This window comes from Micromesistius poutassou (assembly GCF_964030765.1).
Source record: "Micromesistius poutassou genome assembly, chromosome: 18".
Taxonomy (NCBI): domain Eukaryota; kingdom Metazoa; phylum Chordata; class Actinopteri; order Gadiformes; family Gadidae; genus Micromesistius; species Micromesistius poutassou.
In genome coordinates, this window is record NC_140288.1 from 2,880,715 (window position 1) to 2,900,468 (window position 19,754).

Consider the following 19,754-nt stretch of genomic DNA (forward strand, 5'->3'; position numbering starts at 1 on the left):
TCACGATTATTTTTGTCAATATTGAAATCACAGTTATTCAAACGATTATTTTTGAGTTTGTGAACATGATGTATTTATTTAGCATTTCTCTCCAAAAATACATGTTGGAACAGAACTTCCCCCCTTAGATAAATACACAAAATGAAAATAAATAGAACATGTTCAAATCGAAAAGAATGTACAAATATGTATCCAGCTGTTCTTTTTTAAAAAAATGAATAAAATAAAAAATAAATGCATAATAAAAAAAACAACTTGATTACATTAGTTGGAAGATCGTTTGACCCAAAAAAAAAATCATCAAAATCCGATTAAGTGCACAACCCCACTGAGAGCCGCGTCCCCCCTCGCACAAAGGAGTTCCTCTTCAGCAGGACGTCCCTCCGTCACGACACCGGAAACCAGGCGCCACTCGGGGGGGCCCCCCCCCCCCCTCCGAGTCTCTGGTGTCAGGCTCCGTTCCGTCCGGCCTGTAACACAGTACGACCGCGACATCCAGGATTAGTGTTTAACCAGTCCTCCTCTCCACCCCCCCCCTCCACCTCCACCAGGTCCCAGGTGTACATGCACCCCAACCTCTCCCAGCCCAGCCCCCTGGTGCTGTCCGGCGGGGGCCCGCTCAAGGGGCCCTACTCGCCCTTCCCCGGCATGCAGCCCTCGGACATGGTCAAGTCCCAGTCGGGCTCCCACTACCAGCCCATGAACGGCAGCCAGCCCATGGTCTACGACAGCCAGATGAGCCAGGGCCCCGGCATGGGCTCCTCCCAGCTCATGGACTCGCAGCTCATCCAGGTGAGTGCTAGCCCTCCTTCAGTGGACCTCGAGTCAGGGATGTGCACGGCGGAGATGAAGTGTCTGGGCTGATACGGACGGGCTCATGTATTATAAGTAGGGTTTTTTTTTTTTTTTGGACAAAATGGTGTTTGCATATAAATCCGGTCAATTGGAATAAAACCGTTTTGTTCATGTGATGAAAATGACAGATTTGGCTGTTTAACAATTATGCGGCGAAAGGCGAAGTGAATAGTGGGGCCTGAGGTGTTAATAATTGTTTTGCTAATTCTTTTGCTACACGTAAACAAGATAACACTTTTTTTTTTGGGATTAATTTGTTTTTTATTAGCGTGACGACGCGATGCAAACGATGTCCCAGAGTTTGAGATCTCAATCTCGGGATATTGCGCCATATCCCGAGATAGAGAACCAATCAAATTGCGCCCTCTTAGGAGGTTCACGTGTAGCTTATACTGAAGGTTATTGAGCCATATTGACCGCATCCTCCTCTTCCTCTTCCTCTTCCTTCCTCCTCCTCCTTCCCCCTCCTCCTCTTCCTTCCCCCTCCTCCTCTTCCTTCCCCCTCCTCCTCTTCCTTCCCCCTCCTCCTCTTCCTTCCCCCTCCTCCTCCTCTTCCTTCCCCCTCCTCCTCCTCTTCCTTCCCCCTCCTCCTCTTCCTTCTCCTTCCTCCTTCCCCTTCTTCCTTCCTCCTCCTCCTCCTCCTCCTCCTCCTCCTCCCCCCCCCCCCCCCCCCCCCCCCCCCCCCCCCCCAGGTGGCCATGCCGCTGCCCGGCTCCCAGCTGCGCTACGGCTCTGCCCAGCAGCACCTCATCCTGCCCCAGTCCATCCAGCTGCAGCAGGGGCAGAACCTGTCGGTGGGGGCCCCGCGCCGCATGATGCCCCCGGGCTCCCAGCAGCGAGAGGTGAGCTCCCGACCAGTCACGAGTTATCGGTCCCCCATTTGGGGGGCGTGTCCACCCCAGTGGTAATGACGGAGAGATGGCCGGTGGTCTGAGCTTGTGACATCTCATGTGAGCGTCCACAGACATGAATGGATTCAGCGACCGGGGTTGATTTATACAGTTGTCTTCTTGAAATAGCCGTAGTGGTTAAAGGGCAAACAAAGAGTCCATTTAAAAAATAATAATAATAATAAATAGGACATCCGTATTTTTTCATGTGAAAACGATTATCAAGGCCACTGCAGACGGGACGGTTGGCCTGACTGTCTGCAGCACAGCGGTTGACGATAATCATTTTCCCATCATTAACGTGATGCTCAGGGTTAAAACTCTTCTGTGTTGTTGTTTTTTTCTGTTGGCTGTGTGTAACGCCATCTTCCCTCCCTCCCCCTCGCTCTCTCCCTCCTCTCTCCCCTCTCTCTCTCCCCCCTCTCTCTCTCTCCCCCCCACCCTCTCTCCCCTCCCTCTCTCTCCCCTCCCTCTCTCTCCCCCCCACCCTCTCTCCCCCCCACCCTCTCTCCCCTCCCTCTCTCTCCCCTCCCTCTCCCTCTCCCCCTTCTCCCTCTCCCCCCTCTCCCTCTCCCCCCTCTCCCTCTCTCTCCCTCTCTCTCTCCCCTCCCTCTCTCTCTCCCCCCTCTCTCTCTCCCCCCTCTCTCTCCCTCCACCCTCTCTCTCCCCTCTCTCCCCTCTCCCTCTCTCCCCTCTCCCTCTCTCCCCACCCCCTCTCTCTCCCCACCCCCTCTCTCTCCCCCCTCTCCCTCTCCCCCCTCTCCCTCTCCCCCCCACCCTCTCTCCCCTCCCTCTCTCTCCCCCCCACCCTCTCTCCCCTCTCTCTCTCTCTCCCCTCTCTCCCCACCCTCTCTCTCTCCCCACCCTCTCTCTCTCTCTCTCTCCCCACCCTCTCTCTCCCCACCCTCTCTCTCCCCACCCTCTCTCTCTCCCCACCCCCTCTCTCCCCACCCTCTCTCTCTCCCCACCCTCTCTCTCCCCCCTCTCTCTCTCCCCCCTCCCTCTCTCTCCCCCCCTCTCTCTCCTCCCTCACCCCCTCTCTCCCCCCACCCTCTCTCTCCCCCCACCCTCTCTCTCTCCCCTCTCTCTCTCCCCACCCTCTCTCTCCCCCCTCCCTCTCTCTCTCCCAGCCCTCCCAGATGGAGATGAAGGGCTTCCAGTACGCCGACAAGCCCAGCCACTCCCCGGGCCTGTCCGGAGGGTCCTACAGGTGGGCAAGGCATGGACACGAGACGTTTCTACCTCCTCACTAGCTCAGTGGAACATTCAGAAATACCCCCCGTGGCTGGAGCTTCACCCCCCCCCCCCCCCCCCCCATTGGCCCGGCCCCCCCCCCCCCCCCTCCCTGCCGACACGTACACAGGTGTTTATGTTCTCTCTCCCCCTCTCTCCCCCAGGCCGGGATCTGCCAGCCCCAGCGGGAAGCCGTCTGGCCCCGGGGGGCAGCTGCCGCCGCACTACACCCAGCAGGTAAAGAGCACTACAGCACAGCACTTGTGTTTGTTTTTTTCCACCCCCACCCCCCCAGCTCTTCAGAGATAAACCGCTGACGTCGCTGCATCAGTTCACAAATGCGTAATGTAGTCCAGAACCTCTTTTTGTGTGTGTGTGTGTGTGTGTGTGTGTGTGTGTGTGTGTGTGTGTGTGTGTGTGTGTGTGTGTGTGTGTTTCCAAGCCACGTTATCAATAGCCGTGTTTCAGATCGTCTGCATTTGAGCGCACGCACGCACAAGACTTGAGAACGTCCGCCGGAACTAGTCAGAGACACGTCAAGTCGCACACAGGCGCACTTCTCGTAGTTTGAACGAGTAGTTGTAGTTTGGGAGAGGCCATGCCTCTCTGAAAGGAGTTGTGTGTCATTTCTCACGTGGGAAATTCCACGTGATAATATTGATAATATTAATATTGAGCCTATTGAGTGCAGGCGAAAAAGGCCTCTGGACGCAATAGGACAAACTGACAGCCAATCAGAGCGGCGAAACCCTGTTGGCACATGGGGCAGACGCCAGCTTAGTGGTGTCTCAACGTGCCTGCATGGCGCTCCCCCTAGAGCGAGCCGCTGTGCACTCACACCGCCCCCTGCTGGATAAACGCCGGTAATCCCAGGACTGCTGGAACAAGTCTTGTCTGTCCTGGAGGAGGATGAGACGCGTACGCCAGAGCTCATTAAAGCCCAGCTGGCAGAGTGGTGGTGTGCGTTCCCCCAGGCTCGAACCGCCCCGTAGCCTTCCATCGTTTCTTGTCTGGACGTGAACGTGTCCCACTCCACTGCAGCCCCTCAGTTTGTTGGGGCTGCGCGTGTCATTTATGCATCGACTGAAGCGGTACCATCACAGTAGAAAACAGCCGAGTGTGGCTGTGGCTTCCCTTCAGTTTGATTTGACTATTATTCTCATTTGAAAGTCACTTCTATTATTCTTTTATTTATTTTTTTTGTCGTTTGTTTATATCTGTGGATCCAACATGGCAGCAGGCGAGAAGTCACCTTTTGACGCAGCCTCCTTAGATAGCGTTCCAAGTAGTTTAGAACGCAACGTTTATTAAAATTTTTATTTTCATTGGCTGTAAGCTGCGTGCAGACGCACTTGATAGACAACCATGGCGCCCGATAAACAGCTCTGGGCGTTCGTAAACCTGTGCGGACGTGTGGACAAATGAACACCACACTCCCCCGTCTTAATCCCTCTCCCCCCTCCCCTCCCCCCCCGCCAGGTGGCCCCTCCCCAGGGCAGCATGGTGATGCACATGCGGCCCCCCACCACCGGGCCCTTCCCCACGCCCATCCAGCGGCCCGTCATGCAGGTCAACAAGCCGGTGATGGTGCGCTCCCCGCCGTACCCCAACCCCGGCCGCGAGCCCCCCCACCCCACCGCGTCCTCGGCCCCCCCCGACCCGCAGCAGATGAAGGGGCCCGAGGACTGCGTGAAGGTGAGCCACCCCATGTAAATATAGGTAATTTGATTTTAATCCATTACTACTCTTCTACTTCTTTATCTCCGGGGGGTCTCTCTCTCCCCCCCTCCCCCCCCCACCCCCACCCCCGGTGCCCCCCCCCCCCCTCTGATGTTGTCCTTGGTTGAAATGTGCATTGCGTGAATTTTGCTGTTGATCTCGAGTGAGCGTTAAAAAAACAACAACATTTGTGTGACTGTAGTTTTAGTAGTTTTTTAATTTGTTCCTTATTATCACCGTGACTCCGTTCCAGTGGGTCCACTCACTGTCGCCGTTTGTGTATACTAGTTTAAGTAGAATGGATGAGGTGATGAACTACACTGACAATAAGGGTTAACGTACAAAATGACATTATGAGGACGTGAATCCTACTTGCTAACGGTAACTGCCACTTGTGTTACTTTGACTTTACTTTGACCCTACCCTTACCCCACCCCCCCCCTCCCACCCAATCCCCCCCACACACCCTTCTGCCTACGCTGACCAGTCCCTTGAACTGCCTGTTCTGTTGCTCGGGTCCTAACAGTAGTCCACTTGCCTCCTCCCTCCTGGAGCAGAGTAAGCCCGCGGCGGGGGACGCCCCACCACGCCCCGCCCTAGGGGAGGACCACCACGGCCCGCCGGCCTGCGGGCCGACCAGCAAGCTCCAAGACCCCCACTCCTCCTCCTCCGCCGCCGCCGCCGCCGCCGCCTCCTCCGTAGGCCAGGCCAAACCAGCAGCAGCAGCACCACCACCACCGACACCGCCACCTCCCCGCACCGGGGCCATCAAACCACAGCCCGCCATGGTGGAGGAGTGACAGGCCGTAGCCACCGCCATGGTCCCCCCCCCCCCGCGACTCCCACCACGTCCTGCCCCACGAAGAAGCCCCCCCCCCCCCCGCCCGCCCTGTTAATCCAGGCCCTCTCCTCCATCACCTCCCCCCCCCCCACCCCCTTTTAACCTCGCTAGTCTCCCCCCCCCACCCCACTTCAGCAAAGGGGGTGGGTGTGGGTGCTGCAGAGGCCACACATGCTGACGGGGAAACCACCCCCCCCACTCTACAAAAAACTGTCTGACACCGGACACATATAACTCCACCAAACGTATAGAGATATATGATTATATATATATATAAATGTATACAGACACAATAGACACTCTTTGATGCAGACCTCCTCCCAAAATCTTTTATTTATTAACGCTGATGTCCTGTGTTGTTTTTTTTTTTTTTTTTTCTTCCGCTCTCTCTCTCTCTCTCCTCTCGCGCGCCTCTCTCTCTCTTGAAACGGAGCATAAAACGGTGTGGAGAGAATATATTTGTTTTTATGTTAGCTTTCTCTAAAAGTCGGGGGAGGTGGGAGGTGGGGACGGGGGACAAGGGAAAAGGAAAAAGGCCCACACAGATTATTAATTAACACGTTTTTTTTGTTGTTGTTCGGCGCGCCGTCTTGCCAAACCGTAGTCTTTTTAAAAGTGGACTTTGCCCTCCGGACAGACTCACTCTCGGCACGCGACATCCGCCCAATGCCCCCCTGCCCCCCCCCCCCCCCCCGAGTCTGTCGGATGTTTTCAAGAAACAACGCGGTGGATGCAGAGGAGACACCTTGCATTATTTCCTTTGACCCTTTTTTTTTTTTTTTTTTTTTTAGCAATTATGGAGTATGGAGTTTTTTTTTCTTTTTTCTTTCTTGTCACCTGTTTGTCTCACTCGAGGACTTGTTCTTCAGAAATAAAAAAAAGATATCTTAACCGAAGTTTTTGATCGTGTGTGTCCTCATGGCCGGTGTGAAGCTCCCCGATGACAACCGACAACTGCATCAATTGGTAGAAAACCCTTTTTTTTCCGTTTTTTTTTTTTTTCCTCCAAGGGAAACGTGATGTTTGCATAATTCTTTTCTAATTTGTTGCTTGCTCTTAATGTATACCCCGAAGCGAGAAAAAAAAAAATACTCAAAAAAAAATAAAACCCCTGCAAAAATCAAGCTGACATTTCGGCGTAAATCATATTGCTTCCATGGGATCGTCACTGGCATCGATTCAGCGCGTGCATGACCGGCTGGACGTATGCAAACTAACAGGACTCTCATTCGGGGGACTTGGCAAACCATTTTAACGAGAAAAAAAAGGAAAAAAAAAAAAGACTTGACGAGAAGAAGAAGCCGGTGTAACATGATGTGACAGCGTGTGGATTCTGATCCACTCTCCAATCTCTGTGCTTGCTCTGTAGTTCTGGGTCGGGGGGGGGGGGGGGAACGGGGTACGGGGGTCGCGGTGGGGGGTGGCTGGGTTAGGTGGGCCACACAACATTTCGTATGGATGTTAACCGCACGCCCCGCCCTTCTCCAACAAAAGATAATGGAAATGTTTGATTTGTTGTCACCTTTCAGTTTGGGTTGTCATGAGTTTGAACCTCTGTTGTTACAGGGTGTGTACTAAATGGATTATGAACCCCCCCTCCCTCCCCCCCCCCCCCCCCCCTTTTCCTTTTGGTCCCAAGATGGGCTTTGGCATTTTCCTTTTTTAGGGTGCCTCAGAAGACCAATGCTCTGTAATTCCATTCGAAACCAGTTTACGTGGAAAAGCAGGTCACCTTGAAACAACTGAAATTCGATCGATTTAGCTTCTGGTCGTTCCAAGTGGCCCTAGCAATAAATGCAGTCCAACTATAATCACAACCATGGTCCAAAAATATATATATATACCTATAGTTTTCATTTTTAACAGTTGATCATAATAGGGAGAGACGTTTAGTGTTGCTTGTTGACTTTCTGTATGATCTTGGCTAAAGCTTTTTGTGAGCACTGCAATTCCAGTGGACTACGAAGGAATTTTTTGAAGTGTCTGTTCTCTTTGGAAAATGTGAAATCCGTTTGCATCATTTATTCATTTTTATATATTTTTTTTTTTGTAAAGGATGCTCATTTTGAGCCTCGCTTTGCCAACGTCATAACTGGTTATTAATGTCACTGCTTAGTATAAAGTCACTCCATGACACTACAAAAAAAAATGATTTATCCTTCATAACATGTTTCACTGGTATATCTGTAAATGCCATACTCCACTGTAAAGTCAACCTTTTTGTCAGTAAGGGGAGGTTGTAAAACATGCTCTTTTTTTTTGGATATTGTATCACTAGTTAAAAGTGGATGTTTTAAAATGGAAAAAAAATACAAGGGCACTGACGTGTGCACAGATTGAACAGATTTCAGTTTGTTTGGGCTGTGTGTTTTTTTTCAACCTCTTTTAACCCTTAACTGCTGAGGTCCCAGATGCTACTTAATTGTACCTGCACCAAAATGTCGCCCTGTCTATATATTTTTTTTGTACTTTCGAGATGCATATTTCATTTTTATCATTGGACCAGCGCTTTCTAGAGCTGTTCCGGCGGTCTATTCTATCAGATCTTCATCCTTTACAGATATTTTTGGTCATTACTTGCCCCCTTTCCTTGTTTAAAAAGAGCTTATTAAAAGAAAATAAATAAAGCGGTGGTGATTTTGCAAATCTACTCTTCGTTTAGGATGTTGACCTTTTTTTTTTTTTATTGATGTTAAGGTAAACGGTGAGACTCAGTTTGTTTCTCTAAATAAATGATCCGAGTTTCCAGTGTTTCTGCAACCAAATCATACATTTTATTAGGCCTACACGTTGACTTGATTTTGGTATCCCTTTGTGTGCCCTTTTGGCTGAACACTGAAATAACAAAAGTATATATACTTGTCTATATATACATAAATATCTGTCTGCTTTCATAAAATATATTTAATATTATATTTTATAAATAATGTATGAACACATACACAATTGTCGAAGTGGCAGTGCGGTGGAGTGACGTCAGAGGGAGGAAATTCCTTAGTTGTTTTTTTTTTCTTTTCCGATGACAAAGGGGCCTGTCCAGACTCCTCCGTACTGAACTCTCTGCTCCGACTTTGTGGACGACTCGGAAGACCGCAACATTCACAGATATCGCTCACATTGAGCAAGATCGAGTAGGCTAATCACCACGGAGAGTTGCTGGATCAGGTAAACGCGATGTGAACCCTTAACGCAGCGTCCGCCGTCCTGTGGTGCAGGTAGAGGATCGCTGTTCCTAGGCTTCGTAGGGACTTCGTGTGCAGTTTACGCACACACCTTGGAATCAAAATATGCCGTTCAACCTTTTTAGTAACACGCCGATTATATTCTTATCTGCTCGGCATATTATTCGCACGTTTTATACCGCAAGTCGACATTCATGAAGGTATTTTACGCAGTTTGCTTAGTTCCAACTTGGTGAAACATTACTTCACTAAAAGTAGCATTCAATGTTGTAGAACAAATGTGATAGATCAATGCATGTGAAAAATTATGTGTCAAAGTATTTATCACAAACTTCCAAACCATTTGGTATTATTTGGGACTTTTGCTGAACAAAAAAGTAATCCATTTCCAAATGGCAAAGGCTTTTGTGAAAATAGGCCTATATATATTTTGACACGATTGGATTCATAGCCTATTCATAATTAAACAACTGCATGCAAACATTAACAAAGCTATATTCATTTAAGTGGGATACAGGAGTGTGTATATACATCAAACTCTAATGCAGACGCAGATGTAACGTCGGAATGCTTGTTTTTGACCGCAGGATGTCTACGAAGGGCGGAGTCAGGGCAGACGAGGGGCTGCTGATGATGCAGGAGCTGGACGATCGCCTGAAGGAGCAGATTGACAAACTGGAGCACCTCCGCCTGGCCTCCACGGAGCTCAAAGACTCATCTGGGGTACATTACTTTAAAGTGGACAGTCGTAAACAGGATTCAAAAACTTAAAATAACCTTCAAATAAATACGTAAAAGTGTATATATATATATATATATATATATATATATATATATATATATATATATATATATAAAAGTGTATATATATATATATATATATATATATATATATATATATATATATATATATATATATATATATATACATAAAAGCTGTGAAATATGAACTAGGCCTATATAGCTATGAACGTTATCTAATAAAAAATTAAAATGAAAAGAAACATTGGAAAGAAAATAGGGAATAAAATAAAAAATAAATAGGCATTGGGCGAATTTATACGTAAATAGAAGATGTTATAATGCAGATTAGGATTCAGATTGCACTCATTTTACATTTTTCAGAAGTTCTTGGTGAAGAGGCGCCCCAGTTGTTTCCCATTGATCATCACTTGTGTGGGTTTAAATTGCTGGGGTCAACAACGTTAGAGACTGAGAGGCATGCAGCTAGAATCCTCCTAGCTGCACACCAGAATCCTAGCACGCCGCAGAGGAATTCTTTAAAATAATGGATGTGAATGGCTTGCTAACTGCCCAATGTACATTAAAACATAGCCTACTGCAGTGCACATTAACAGCAAGAGGGGAGTTGAACATTCCATCTAGACACAGGAATCGTCGACAGTTAACTTTGCTGGTTCTTGGCAAACCGGCATACATTTGATTGATGCGTTTAATAGTAAAATGCAGGCCCCCAGAACACCTGGCCGGTTTTGGAACCCCCAAACTGTAGCATAGAGCCCACAAAGGGCTAGACACAACCATGCGGGGAGGTGTTATTTAACAATTTTTATATACAAAAATAAATAAGATAACACTTTTGGCCGGGATTTATTTGTTTTCATTAGAGGTTTATTTGTTTTTTATTAGCGTGACGAGACGACCGTCACGCGCGATGAAAACAATATCCCGAGTTTGAGATCTCAATCTCGGGATATTGCCCGATATCCCGAGATAGCGAACCAATCAAATTGCGCCATCTTAGGAGTTTCATGTGTAGCATATACTAAACAATTATATTGTGCTTAAGTTAATGCACAACCTGAATAACATGATTAGAAGTAAATAATTGATTTATGCTTTCCTTCAACACCGACCTTCTGAGAGACACTTGGTCCACATATGACTGCGGTGGATTGTTCTGATGTGATGTTTATGTTATGAACTTATGATTTTCCCTCCTCCCAGAGCAACAGTGACCTGAGCCAGTCCATCGCGGACCATCTCGATTGGTTGAACCATCTGTCCGAGCGGGTGGATACTCTTCAGATGAACACGACCATCTTTGCACAGGTAACAAACATGTCGCAATCCTTTTAGGTGGTGGGAACCCAAAATGAAAGTTGCCGTCGTTGTTGAATTTCACACAGAGAGTCAATTATATTTCACTTTTCATTTGGAGAGAATTTTTATCCGGAGCGACTTGCTGTGAATTGATATTCAGGTAATGAAAGGGAAGGTAGGGAGAGGTAAGGGCATCTTGCTCAAGGAAATCCATCCAGGTAGGCTGTGGGGATCGAATCCCAAACCCCTTCAGCTGTGACTACACTTCTGCTATTCACTACACGCCTTCTATTCACTACACGCCTTCTATTGACTACACTCCTTCTATTGACTACACTCCTTCTATTGACTACACTATTCATTCCCCAAACGAATAACCTTTTTTTTCATGCGAAAGGGACACAGAAAACGGTTTACGGTTCTCTGAGAAGCGACATCAAACATCACAGATCTGCGTATGAATGCAGGACACAAAGTGGGATTCTGGTTTCACTCAGGGGTTCAGTCGGTTTGCAGTCGCTCAGGACCTCTCAGCAGCCCCCTGACAACTGGTGGGCTGCCAGTTCCATCCTTGGGTTACTCCCGGCCGAAGTGTCGAGGTGCTCTTGACACCTAACCCCCGACTGCTCCCAGTGAGCCTGTCACTGCCTTGGTAGCGTGGTACATGTCGCTGTAGGTGTTTGCCAATGTGCGTAATGAGTTAGCGTGGCTGTTAAGGCTGAAACATGCAGTCTATGTGAATATGAGTTGGTTCTATTGACATGCTTGACACACACACAGTTTGTTAGAGCTATCTGAGCTTAGAGAGTGTTTGGGGGGGGGGGTTCCCATACAAAAAGTACTGGGTTCCATCCCCAACAACATTCACTCGGCCAATCAGTAAACCGTAATGTTCTACAATGAATTCAGTAATATAACAGTATCCATGCTCCTCTAGCTAGCCTGTAAATCGTACACTACAGCACGACGAGTCTGTGCTCTGCTATAGTCCTGTTCTCACAAACAACGGTCGCTGTTCCTTCATCCTCCAGATGAACCCCAAGCCTCGTGCGTGGGGCGGGAAGCTGGGGACCCGGCAGAACCCCCACAGGGGGCGTTACAATCCGCCAGACGACGCCCAATCAGAGATGGGCTGGCCGACCATGCGCCGGCGCCGGGACAGCGACGCCGGCTCTGAGATGTCGTGTTCCTGGTGAACGGATTCTGGACGCCGCGTTGAAAGTTGACGATGGAGAAGTAGTATCTGTTGTCTCAGTTCGTAATAAATTCATAATAACTTTTTTTTACGGGCCATTGCAAGGGTTTGTGTTTTCTTTTTATTATCTGGGGCCCAGGGGGCTTTTTTTGTAATGTTTCAACATTCATTTGTGCTAGTTTTATATTTTTATAGATACATTGCTAGATGGTACAGGTTGTGTGATGTACAATCTGGAGTTCATGAAGGTTATGAAGGTATCGACCAATAGGTAAAACAATTATCTTTAACGTTTTTTGAGTTAACAAATGTTAAAAAAAAAAGAAGGGGGAAACCTCTTAACATAATTGTGTGTTGAATAATTTTTCTGATGAATTTTTATTTGTATTGGCCTACATTGGATGGATGAGGTCATGATAGGTTATAAGATAAACCAAATTGTACCCGTAGGGGGCGCTGTGTTCCCTGCACGTTGTTGTTACTGTCGGCAACGCCGTTATAAATAAAGCTACGGTAGCACGCTGACACTTCCAGGGGTGGCGATTGTTTTTCTAGAAGTATCGTCGCACAGTCTTGTAGCGCCGAGTTAATACGCACACATAGTGAGCACTTAGTCCTTGTAAATAACTTATTTGTAACATTATATCGACAAAAAAAACAAAAAACCCAAGTCAAAATGGCAGAGAGCGACTGGGACACCGTGACGGTCTTGAGGAAGAAGGGTCCGACGGCTGCCCAGGCCAAATCCAAGCAGGTACGGTTCACCATTTCACACCGAACGCCTCGGGTGGACGGGTGGCTGGCTCTCAAAAATGTCGTATATATCGAGACCGGCCAGACGCACGAATCTAAACCTTATACACGACTATTCCGACGACGGAGGGGGGTGTTATTCTGCGTGTGCGCCACGGATCCGCGGGGCTGTGAGGAGCGATCCCATAACACTGGGGTTACGCTCGTTTTAAAAAAAACTCGCGTTTCTCCATCTGGTAACCTGCGTCGTGGGCTCCCGTTTGTCGTCTTAACGTTGTGTTGTCGGTCAGACGGGCCTAAAACAGTGGTTACGATCATATCCTGCAATTGTAGTCTACCCCACTAGATAGCGATCGTGTTAGCCCAGCCAGACTACACAATAGGGCATGCGTGAACACGGCCCATGCGTTGAGCCCCTCCGCTCGAACCGTACAATGGCACCCTGCTCTTAAGCCAACAAAAAACCTTTCTCTTCGCGTTTGTGTCGCAGTGGTGAAAGATGCACGATGTTGCAAAACAAAGCAAAGCAAATCCAATATGTAGAAGCGCAGAAGATGTGTGCCAAGGGACGACATACGACTCCCGAGTTTCAGTTCGAAGACTTGAGATTATACGTTTTGTTCGATGGTGATGGCTTGTTTACTACGCAGATGTAGTTCTTTGCTTCAGTGAAGCTCACGGGTGGTCAGGCCGCCTGTCTGAACAGGATATTGCATCATCCGGATCGCCGCTCACGGTGCATTATGGCGCATTGAAACAAGTTTTGATCTCGCAGAGCGACATGTTTCAAGTGTGTACTTGCCCATGCTCTTTCTAGGCCATCAATGCTGCTCAGAGACGTGGGGAGGACCTGGAGACGACCAAGAAATGTAAGTTGCTGCCATGCTTGGCATCGGTTCCATTCATGTTATTTCAGCCAAGTTAGCCTCCACTAGTTGGTCACATCTCAAGTGACCAACTAGTTGCCTTCATGTCGTAGATTCAAAGGTGATCTAAATGTTTATATTGTATTTATGGTTATAAAAACAAATACTGTTGGAGCGATAGTGTGCAGACTCTTTGCAACACTGAGTTACCAACATAGCCCTTTAGCCGCACCTTATTCCAAAGCAATTGTTCAATAAGGCTAGGAACAATCACAAGGACTTACTCTGAGGTTGAATGCATGCAAGGGTGACCTCCTTAACGCACAATAACAACCACAGGAGAGGAAAGTAGGGAGCACACAAACGTTTGCCGCATGATAGTGAATTCTGCTGACGCGATGCCACTGTGACGCCCGTCGGCCTCTCCTCTCTCCCCCCCCCCCCCCAGGGTCGGCGGGTCAGAACAAGCAGCACTTGGTGACCAGGAACACGGCCAAGCTGGACCGTGAGACAGAGGAGCTGCACCACCAGAGGGTCTCTCTGGAGGTGGGCAAGGTGATCCAGCTGGGCCGGCAGAACAACGGCCTGACCCAGAAGGACCTGGCCACCGTGAGTACCAAGCAGGCTGGGGCAACGCAAACAAACCAGTGGGGGGGGGGGGGGGATGCTGGGGATGCACTGGGTGCGTTTTATTTGTTGTGTGGTCGTGTGATCTGCACACTAGCCCATCCGATCACGGATTAAAACGAATGTGGTCAAGGCCGTCGTTGTAGTTGATGAGTGCACGGCAACGGGGCTACGCTAGCGTGAGAGCTGAGTGGTGAATGCAGTGTTGTGGACTGCGCTATCACTAACTGTTCTGAAGAAGCAGTTACAAAGGAACGGTCTAAAATGTTATTCATCTTCCGGGTCCGCCCTAGCATTGTTTTGACTACAATTTACATTTGGAATTCTACCCTTTAGTAGTCTCCCAAAGCAGACAAACTCAAATCTAGATGAACATTGCATTGCTGGAGGCGCGGCTAAATGGCTAAACAGTGAACGTAAACTAGAAAAGGTGTCTTTATAAAGATTTAAAATCAACACTGTGTAGTAGAAATTTCTTCATAATGTAGAAATACTCCTCATTAAAATCCCCTTTTGAAAGCTTCCGCCTCTCGTGCAAATGAGTTTCTCTTGAGAACGAGAATGAGAACATCTCCCCATCGAAACTGAAAAACGGGGCGTGACGCTCTGTGCCGTCTCGCCCCAGAAGTTCGGCTATAACATAGGACTGCTGTACCAAAGATTAACCCTATAGTGACAAGTGGCAGCGTCCACCCAGATGTGTGGGGCATAAACCGACCGACCGACCTACCCAGTGCGCCTGTTGCAACAGGTACTCTGATCTGGTGAACACTCCCATGTGTTGAAATGGCTTGTATAGTCAACAACAAAGCTATCCCTTTAATCCGACGCGACCTGTAGGGATTTCATTTTTTGGACATCTTGCTCAAGTACGCCTTAAGGCGGGCTGCAGACATTGGAAATCAATCTCGGATAAAAAAAGATAAGTAGTTTGTGTTTTGAGAATGTACAGAATGTTGTTGGTTGTTTTCCCCTTGCCACGGTTAACATTCGGGCGATGCTCATTCCTTGGTTGCGAGGTAGTCCTATTGTTTGAACTGTCCTGCGTGATTGTGCTACAAAAAAAGACACACACAGGATTGCCTAACTGCATTCCATCGACTTAATCAGGGCTATTGGCAGACAATGTAAACAGGCTCTTTGGAAAGTGTAACTCGTGCTCGATTCTGCAGTTAAACGCAATTTGGTGCATAACTTTGGTGCTATGAACTCTTCTGAAACGACACACTAAATCTAGAAGAAATATGAGTGAACGAGGAAGATCACTTCTGTTTTATCACAGAATTGTTAGGACGCTAGGGAAGCGTACATATTTGGAAGGGAAATGTGAAACCATTAACGTGTGTTTCAATGAAAATGACTTGTTTCTTTCTTTTTCCTCCTCCCAGAAAATCAACGAGAAACCACAGATCATCGCGGACTATGAATGCGGGAAAGCGATTCCCAACAACCAGGTCATGGGCAAGATCGAGAGGGCCATCGGTGAGTTCACTCTTGTGTCACACCGTGACACGCCGGGCGCGTGCAGGCCGGGCTGAAGGTGGCACAGCTGCCATGTTCTGTAGCTCCAGCCCGCTCGTGGTTTGGTTGGACGTCGCTCACGCGCGTTTCGTCACCGGGGCAAGGAAGCCACAAAGGATTTAAAGGGGTGATGTTGTGCCACCCGTGTCGGGAGTGTGATAAGCCATTACAAGCTGTTTAAAATCCCCATTTTCCTGTGGTTTAGTGACTGCACAAGTGGGAGTGTCCATCTAGATGCATGTTGGATATATCTGTCTACCGGCCTGCCCAGTGGACTGTTGGACAAATGTTGTCTCATCCATCCGTCATGGATCTGGTTGGATACGCCCACCTGTGATGTCACTCACACACGGGAAAAGGTCGATTTCCAAACTCCTTGTAATGGCTAATCCCACTCACACCCGGTGGCATAATATCACCCCTTTTTAAATAAGTAACATCAACTCTGCGTATCGCAGAGGCTTCGAATACAAGCTTGTTCATGCGCAGCTCTTGTCCTTCCTTTTGACCTTCGACCATTGACCCCTCCACACGTCTCTCTCTCTCTCTCTCTGCCACAGGCCTGAAGCTGCGGGGCAAGGAGATCGGTCTGCCGGTCGACCCGCCAGCCCCTAAGAAGAAATGAGCACAAGCCTCGGAAATCAGCCCCGCCGTCCCGCCTTTCAGAGGGACCTACAGGAGGCCACCCCCCCCCCCACCTCCTGTCTGGGCTGATCGGGGGCCAGCGGAACCCCCCCCGGACCACCATCCGAACGCTGGCTCCTCACCGCAGTAACAACAAGAACCCGCATCCCGGCTCCACCCACTACAACGACTCCTCCCTCTCTCTCTCTCTCTCTCTCTCTCTCCGACCAGCATAAGCGAATGATTCGCCGCTTGTGCTGAAACGTGACCGTTATAAAGGCTGACCGCGCCGCCGTGTTTTTTTTCTTACTGCTTGCTCTATGCTTTTTGGCATGATGATAAAAGAAGTATGACTTTTATTGTTTTAAGTTGGTTGTATTTTTATTTTTTTTGTCATGGCCAAATGCATTGATTTCTATCACCGGAACGGTCTGAATCGAACTTCAATTTGCTTGATTTTTATACTTTTTATTTGAGGTATTAGATGAACTTCTTGTTGAGCATGATCGCTGTGCTTCAATTGGTGTTCAAATAAAGTTTGGCAAATTGGGAAATCATCACTCATGTGTTTTTAAAACGTTTGTCCGAGGCACATGTTTGGTTAAGAAGTTTGAATGGAAATGTGGCACCTTTACCTTGTAGTAAGGCCACAATCCCTGTTCACATTGTCTGGTTGTAAGGTTTTGTGTTTCGCTGGAGTACATTAGCCTGGCGATTAAACAAGGGATGTGGCCATCAGTTGGGATCTCATTGTCAACAACGGTCAGAAGTAATATAGTCTCATTTAATTGACAGTATTGACCAAATAAACTAGTAGTTACTAGTTTAAATTTATAAGACATTTTCAAACCAGTTTCACCGGCACTTTGGCCAGTGAAAACTTTTTTAAATGTGCCTTATAAATAAATTTTACTTACTTACTAAACAGGAACTCCTCACCTAGAGTTCTGCAACAGCTGTGGGATACCACTGTTGAGATGTAACCATAACATGCACTTTGACCTGAAAGTTAATTCCTAATCAGGTGGAATAGCAGCCTTGCGTTACGAGTTCTTTAGCACTGAGCTGTTCCATTGAGTAAACGACACGTTGATTTTGAAATGGTTTGTCATGACGATCAACGTCAAACCTGGTGCTAAAATGGCACCACTTTGAATAATTATTGTGATCGCTCGATTCTTCAGTTGACAAAAACTGTAGTTGCCCAATCTAGCCAATAGGTGTCATTATCGCACCATAAATATCCACGTGTTCTAAATATCCAGAGTTTTACTGAAAATGTGTTTATATTTATTTATTTAAGCAAATTAAATAAAGGTAATTGCCCCTTGAGTGTTCAGGTGTGGCGAGCCCAGTCGTGAATTGGTCGTACGTGGTTCACGGCTCCAGTTCCTGTACAAAGGTAAGCACTCTGGTGCACCGATTACCCATAACCAGCAGATGGCGCATTGTGACTTATTCAGAGAACCACGAGGACGCTCAGTCTGAGCTTGAGAAGAAGACTGACGATTGTTGTAGTTCAATACTTGTCTTGGAACTTGGAGGTTGTGTTGCTTTAGTTAAATAAGCCCAGTAGAGGCTTTTTAAAAAATACAAACAAATGGAAATATTGTTTTGTGTTTACTTGGCAAACAAGGCTTAGTTTCTGGAATAATTAATGGTTGATCACAACGTATTGTCTTTGTATGCGTGTCTTTGTCTGAGAGAAAGATAGAAAAAAAAGTTGTCATGGTTTGTGCGTGTGAGCTTGTTTGTGTGTGTGTGTGTGTGTGTGTGTGTGTGTGTGTGTGTGTGTGCGTGTGTGCGTGCGTGCGTGCGTGTGCGTGCGCGCGTGTGCGTGTGCCTGCCCGCGTTCAATCAAAAGCGGAACATAAAATGTTTCTCGAGTGACTGACTTCGTGTTATTCCCAGGAATGCCATTTTATTGGTCAAACCGCCACCATGGCAACAAGGCTCCACCTATGATGGGACAGAAATCCAGTGGTTTTGGAGCAGTGATGTGAAGCAGAAAGTTAGACGGGAGGAGTCAGGGACAACCCCCCCCCCTCCCCCCCCTCCTCCCAGACACAACCACAACCCCCCCTGTCTGTATAATTTACTAGCAGGGCCGGGAGACCTGGAAAACGTATTAACATGATAACTATGGGGAACTCCTTACAGGATTCAAATAAATATCACGATATGCTAATGATTTCCAAATGCATTGTAAATGGTCTAACTGAGGGTCAGTGGTCATAAAAAAAAATGATATCAAACTAAAACTACGGTTCCTTTTTCACTGACATTTAGCACCTCATATTGGATCATTTTAAGTGCATATATTGTCATTGTAATCAATGTAGACTAAAACTGGGCATCACGATAAGTCCATATCTTCATTCCATGACGATACATTACAATTCAAAGACAATAAACCATAATAATGAATTATTTCACAGCCCGTTTACTGGTTGATTTCTTCAAAGTCCTACTTTCTTTTGATTATGTACAAAACTCGTCATTTGCTAGGATGAAGGTACATCTAAATGAATAGTTTACCTACAGGTGTTGTCTGTTTGGCACAAAATATGCACATTTGTTCAACGGAAGCCTTTTTTTGAACAGGATTACCCACAGCTGCCTGAAGCAGGTGATTCTGATGTTGTCGGCTCTTATAGGGTTTGCACTGTAATCACAAATGGGCTATAGATGAGAAAATACGGAAGCAAAACATCAAGGGCATGGCTCTTGTCTGTCTTCTGAGAGTAAAACCTATTCTGTTTATTTATATCCATCAAGGGAGCGGGCTAATCGGTTGCATTTATATTCCCAATAAGTGGTTACTAACTCATGAAGATCAAATTTGTAACCGCTGAAGCATGTCACATATTGATCTATGAATCGAATCATTAGGAAGAACAAAGTCATTGGTTCGATTTGTAATCAGTAGGGGATGGGAAAATATAGATTCATGTAAGAATCACAATTGCTATCTTCTTCCAAAAATCTATTTAATTGATTTCTATTTATTGTTTTCTCCTTTTGTGTCAGGTTTTCATTTGTGTGTTTACATTATGCAATTAGTTGACCAATCAAAATCTAAAAAAATATAAGATATACAGTATAAAAAATGACTATTCCTAAACACACGTTACTCTGCTTTCATGCTATAATTTACCGGACGAACAAATAGGTCCCTAATAGCAACCACAACCGAGAATCGCTGCAAATCGAGAATCAATTTTGAATCAAATCGTGAACCCAGGAATCACAATTGAATTAAACTGTGCATGAGCTACTGAAATATTCCCCTAGTTATCATTATGGTATCATATTCGCAAACAAACACATGAACACAGATGTAATTGTGAGAAAATATATGCAAGTTTATTGATGATGGTGAGG

At 47.1% G+C, this 19,754-nt stretch overlaps 3 protein-coding genes across 17 annotated transcripts in view; all 3 read left to right on the plus strand.

The window, feature by feature from the left end:
* prrc2b (proline-rich coiled-coil 2B) overlaps positions 1-8,289 on the plus strand; it is a 30,168-nt gene extending 21,879 nt beyond the window's left edge. For 5 of the 15 annotated variants that reach the window (XM_084483080.1, XM_084483089.1, XM_084483093.1 and 2 more), the window contains exons 26-31: positions 552-792; positions 1,548-1,697; positions 2,876-2,964; positions 3,143-3,215; positions 4,458-4,673; positions 5,252-8,289. In XM_084483080.1, the coding sequence (XP_084339206.1) occupies positions 552-792; positions 1,548-1,697; positions 2,876-2,964; positions 3,143-3,215; positions 4,458-4,673; positions 5,252-5,497 (1,015 nt within the window). In that variant the 3' untranslated portion in view covers positions 5,498-8,289. Of the gene's footprint in view, positions 1-551; positions 793-1,547; positions 1,698-2,875; positions 2,965-3,142; positions 3,216-4,457; positions 4,698-5,223 lie in introns of all 15 variants that reach the window. The other 10 variants (XM_084483090.1, XM_084483094.1, XM_084483086.1 and 7 more) reach the window with 7 other exon arrangements.
* A 278-nt stretch (positions 8,290-8,567) lies between these two features.
* LOC311363150 (uncharacterized protein) lies at positions 8,568-12,512 on the plus strand. Its single transcript, XM_084483097.1, has 4 exons — positions 8,568-8,703; positions 9,308-9,443; positions 10,689-10,793; positions 11,816-12,512. Exons 2-4 carry the CDS (start codon positions 9,309-9,311, stop codon positions 11,978-11,980), a joined length of 405 nt encoding a protein of 134 aa, XP_084339223.1. The 5' UTR covers positions 8,568-8,703; position 9,308; the 3' UTR covers positions 11,981-12,512.
* Positions 12,513-12,515: 3 nt separating this feature from the next.
* edf1 (endothelial differentiation-related factor 1) lies at positions 12,516-16,930 on the plus strand. The gene is made up of 5 exons (XM_084483096.1): positions 12,516-12,733; positions 13,550-13,601; positions 14,047-14,207; positions 15,614-15,707; positions 16,307-16,930. Exons 1-5 carry the CDS (start codon positions 12,656-12,658, stop codon positions 16,369-16,371), a joined length of 450 nt encoding a protein of 149 aa, XP_084339222.1. The 5' UTR covers positions 12,516-12,655; the 3' UTR covers positions 16,372-16,930.
* The last annotated feature ends 2,824 nt before the right edge of the window (positions 16,931-19,754 follow it).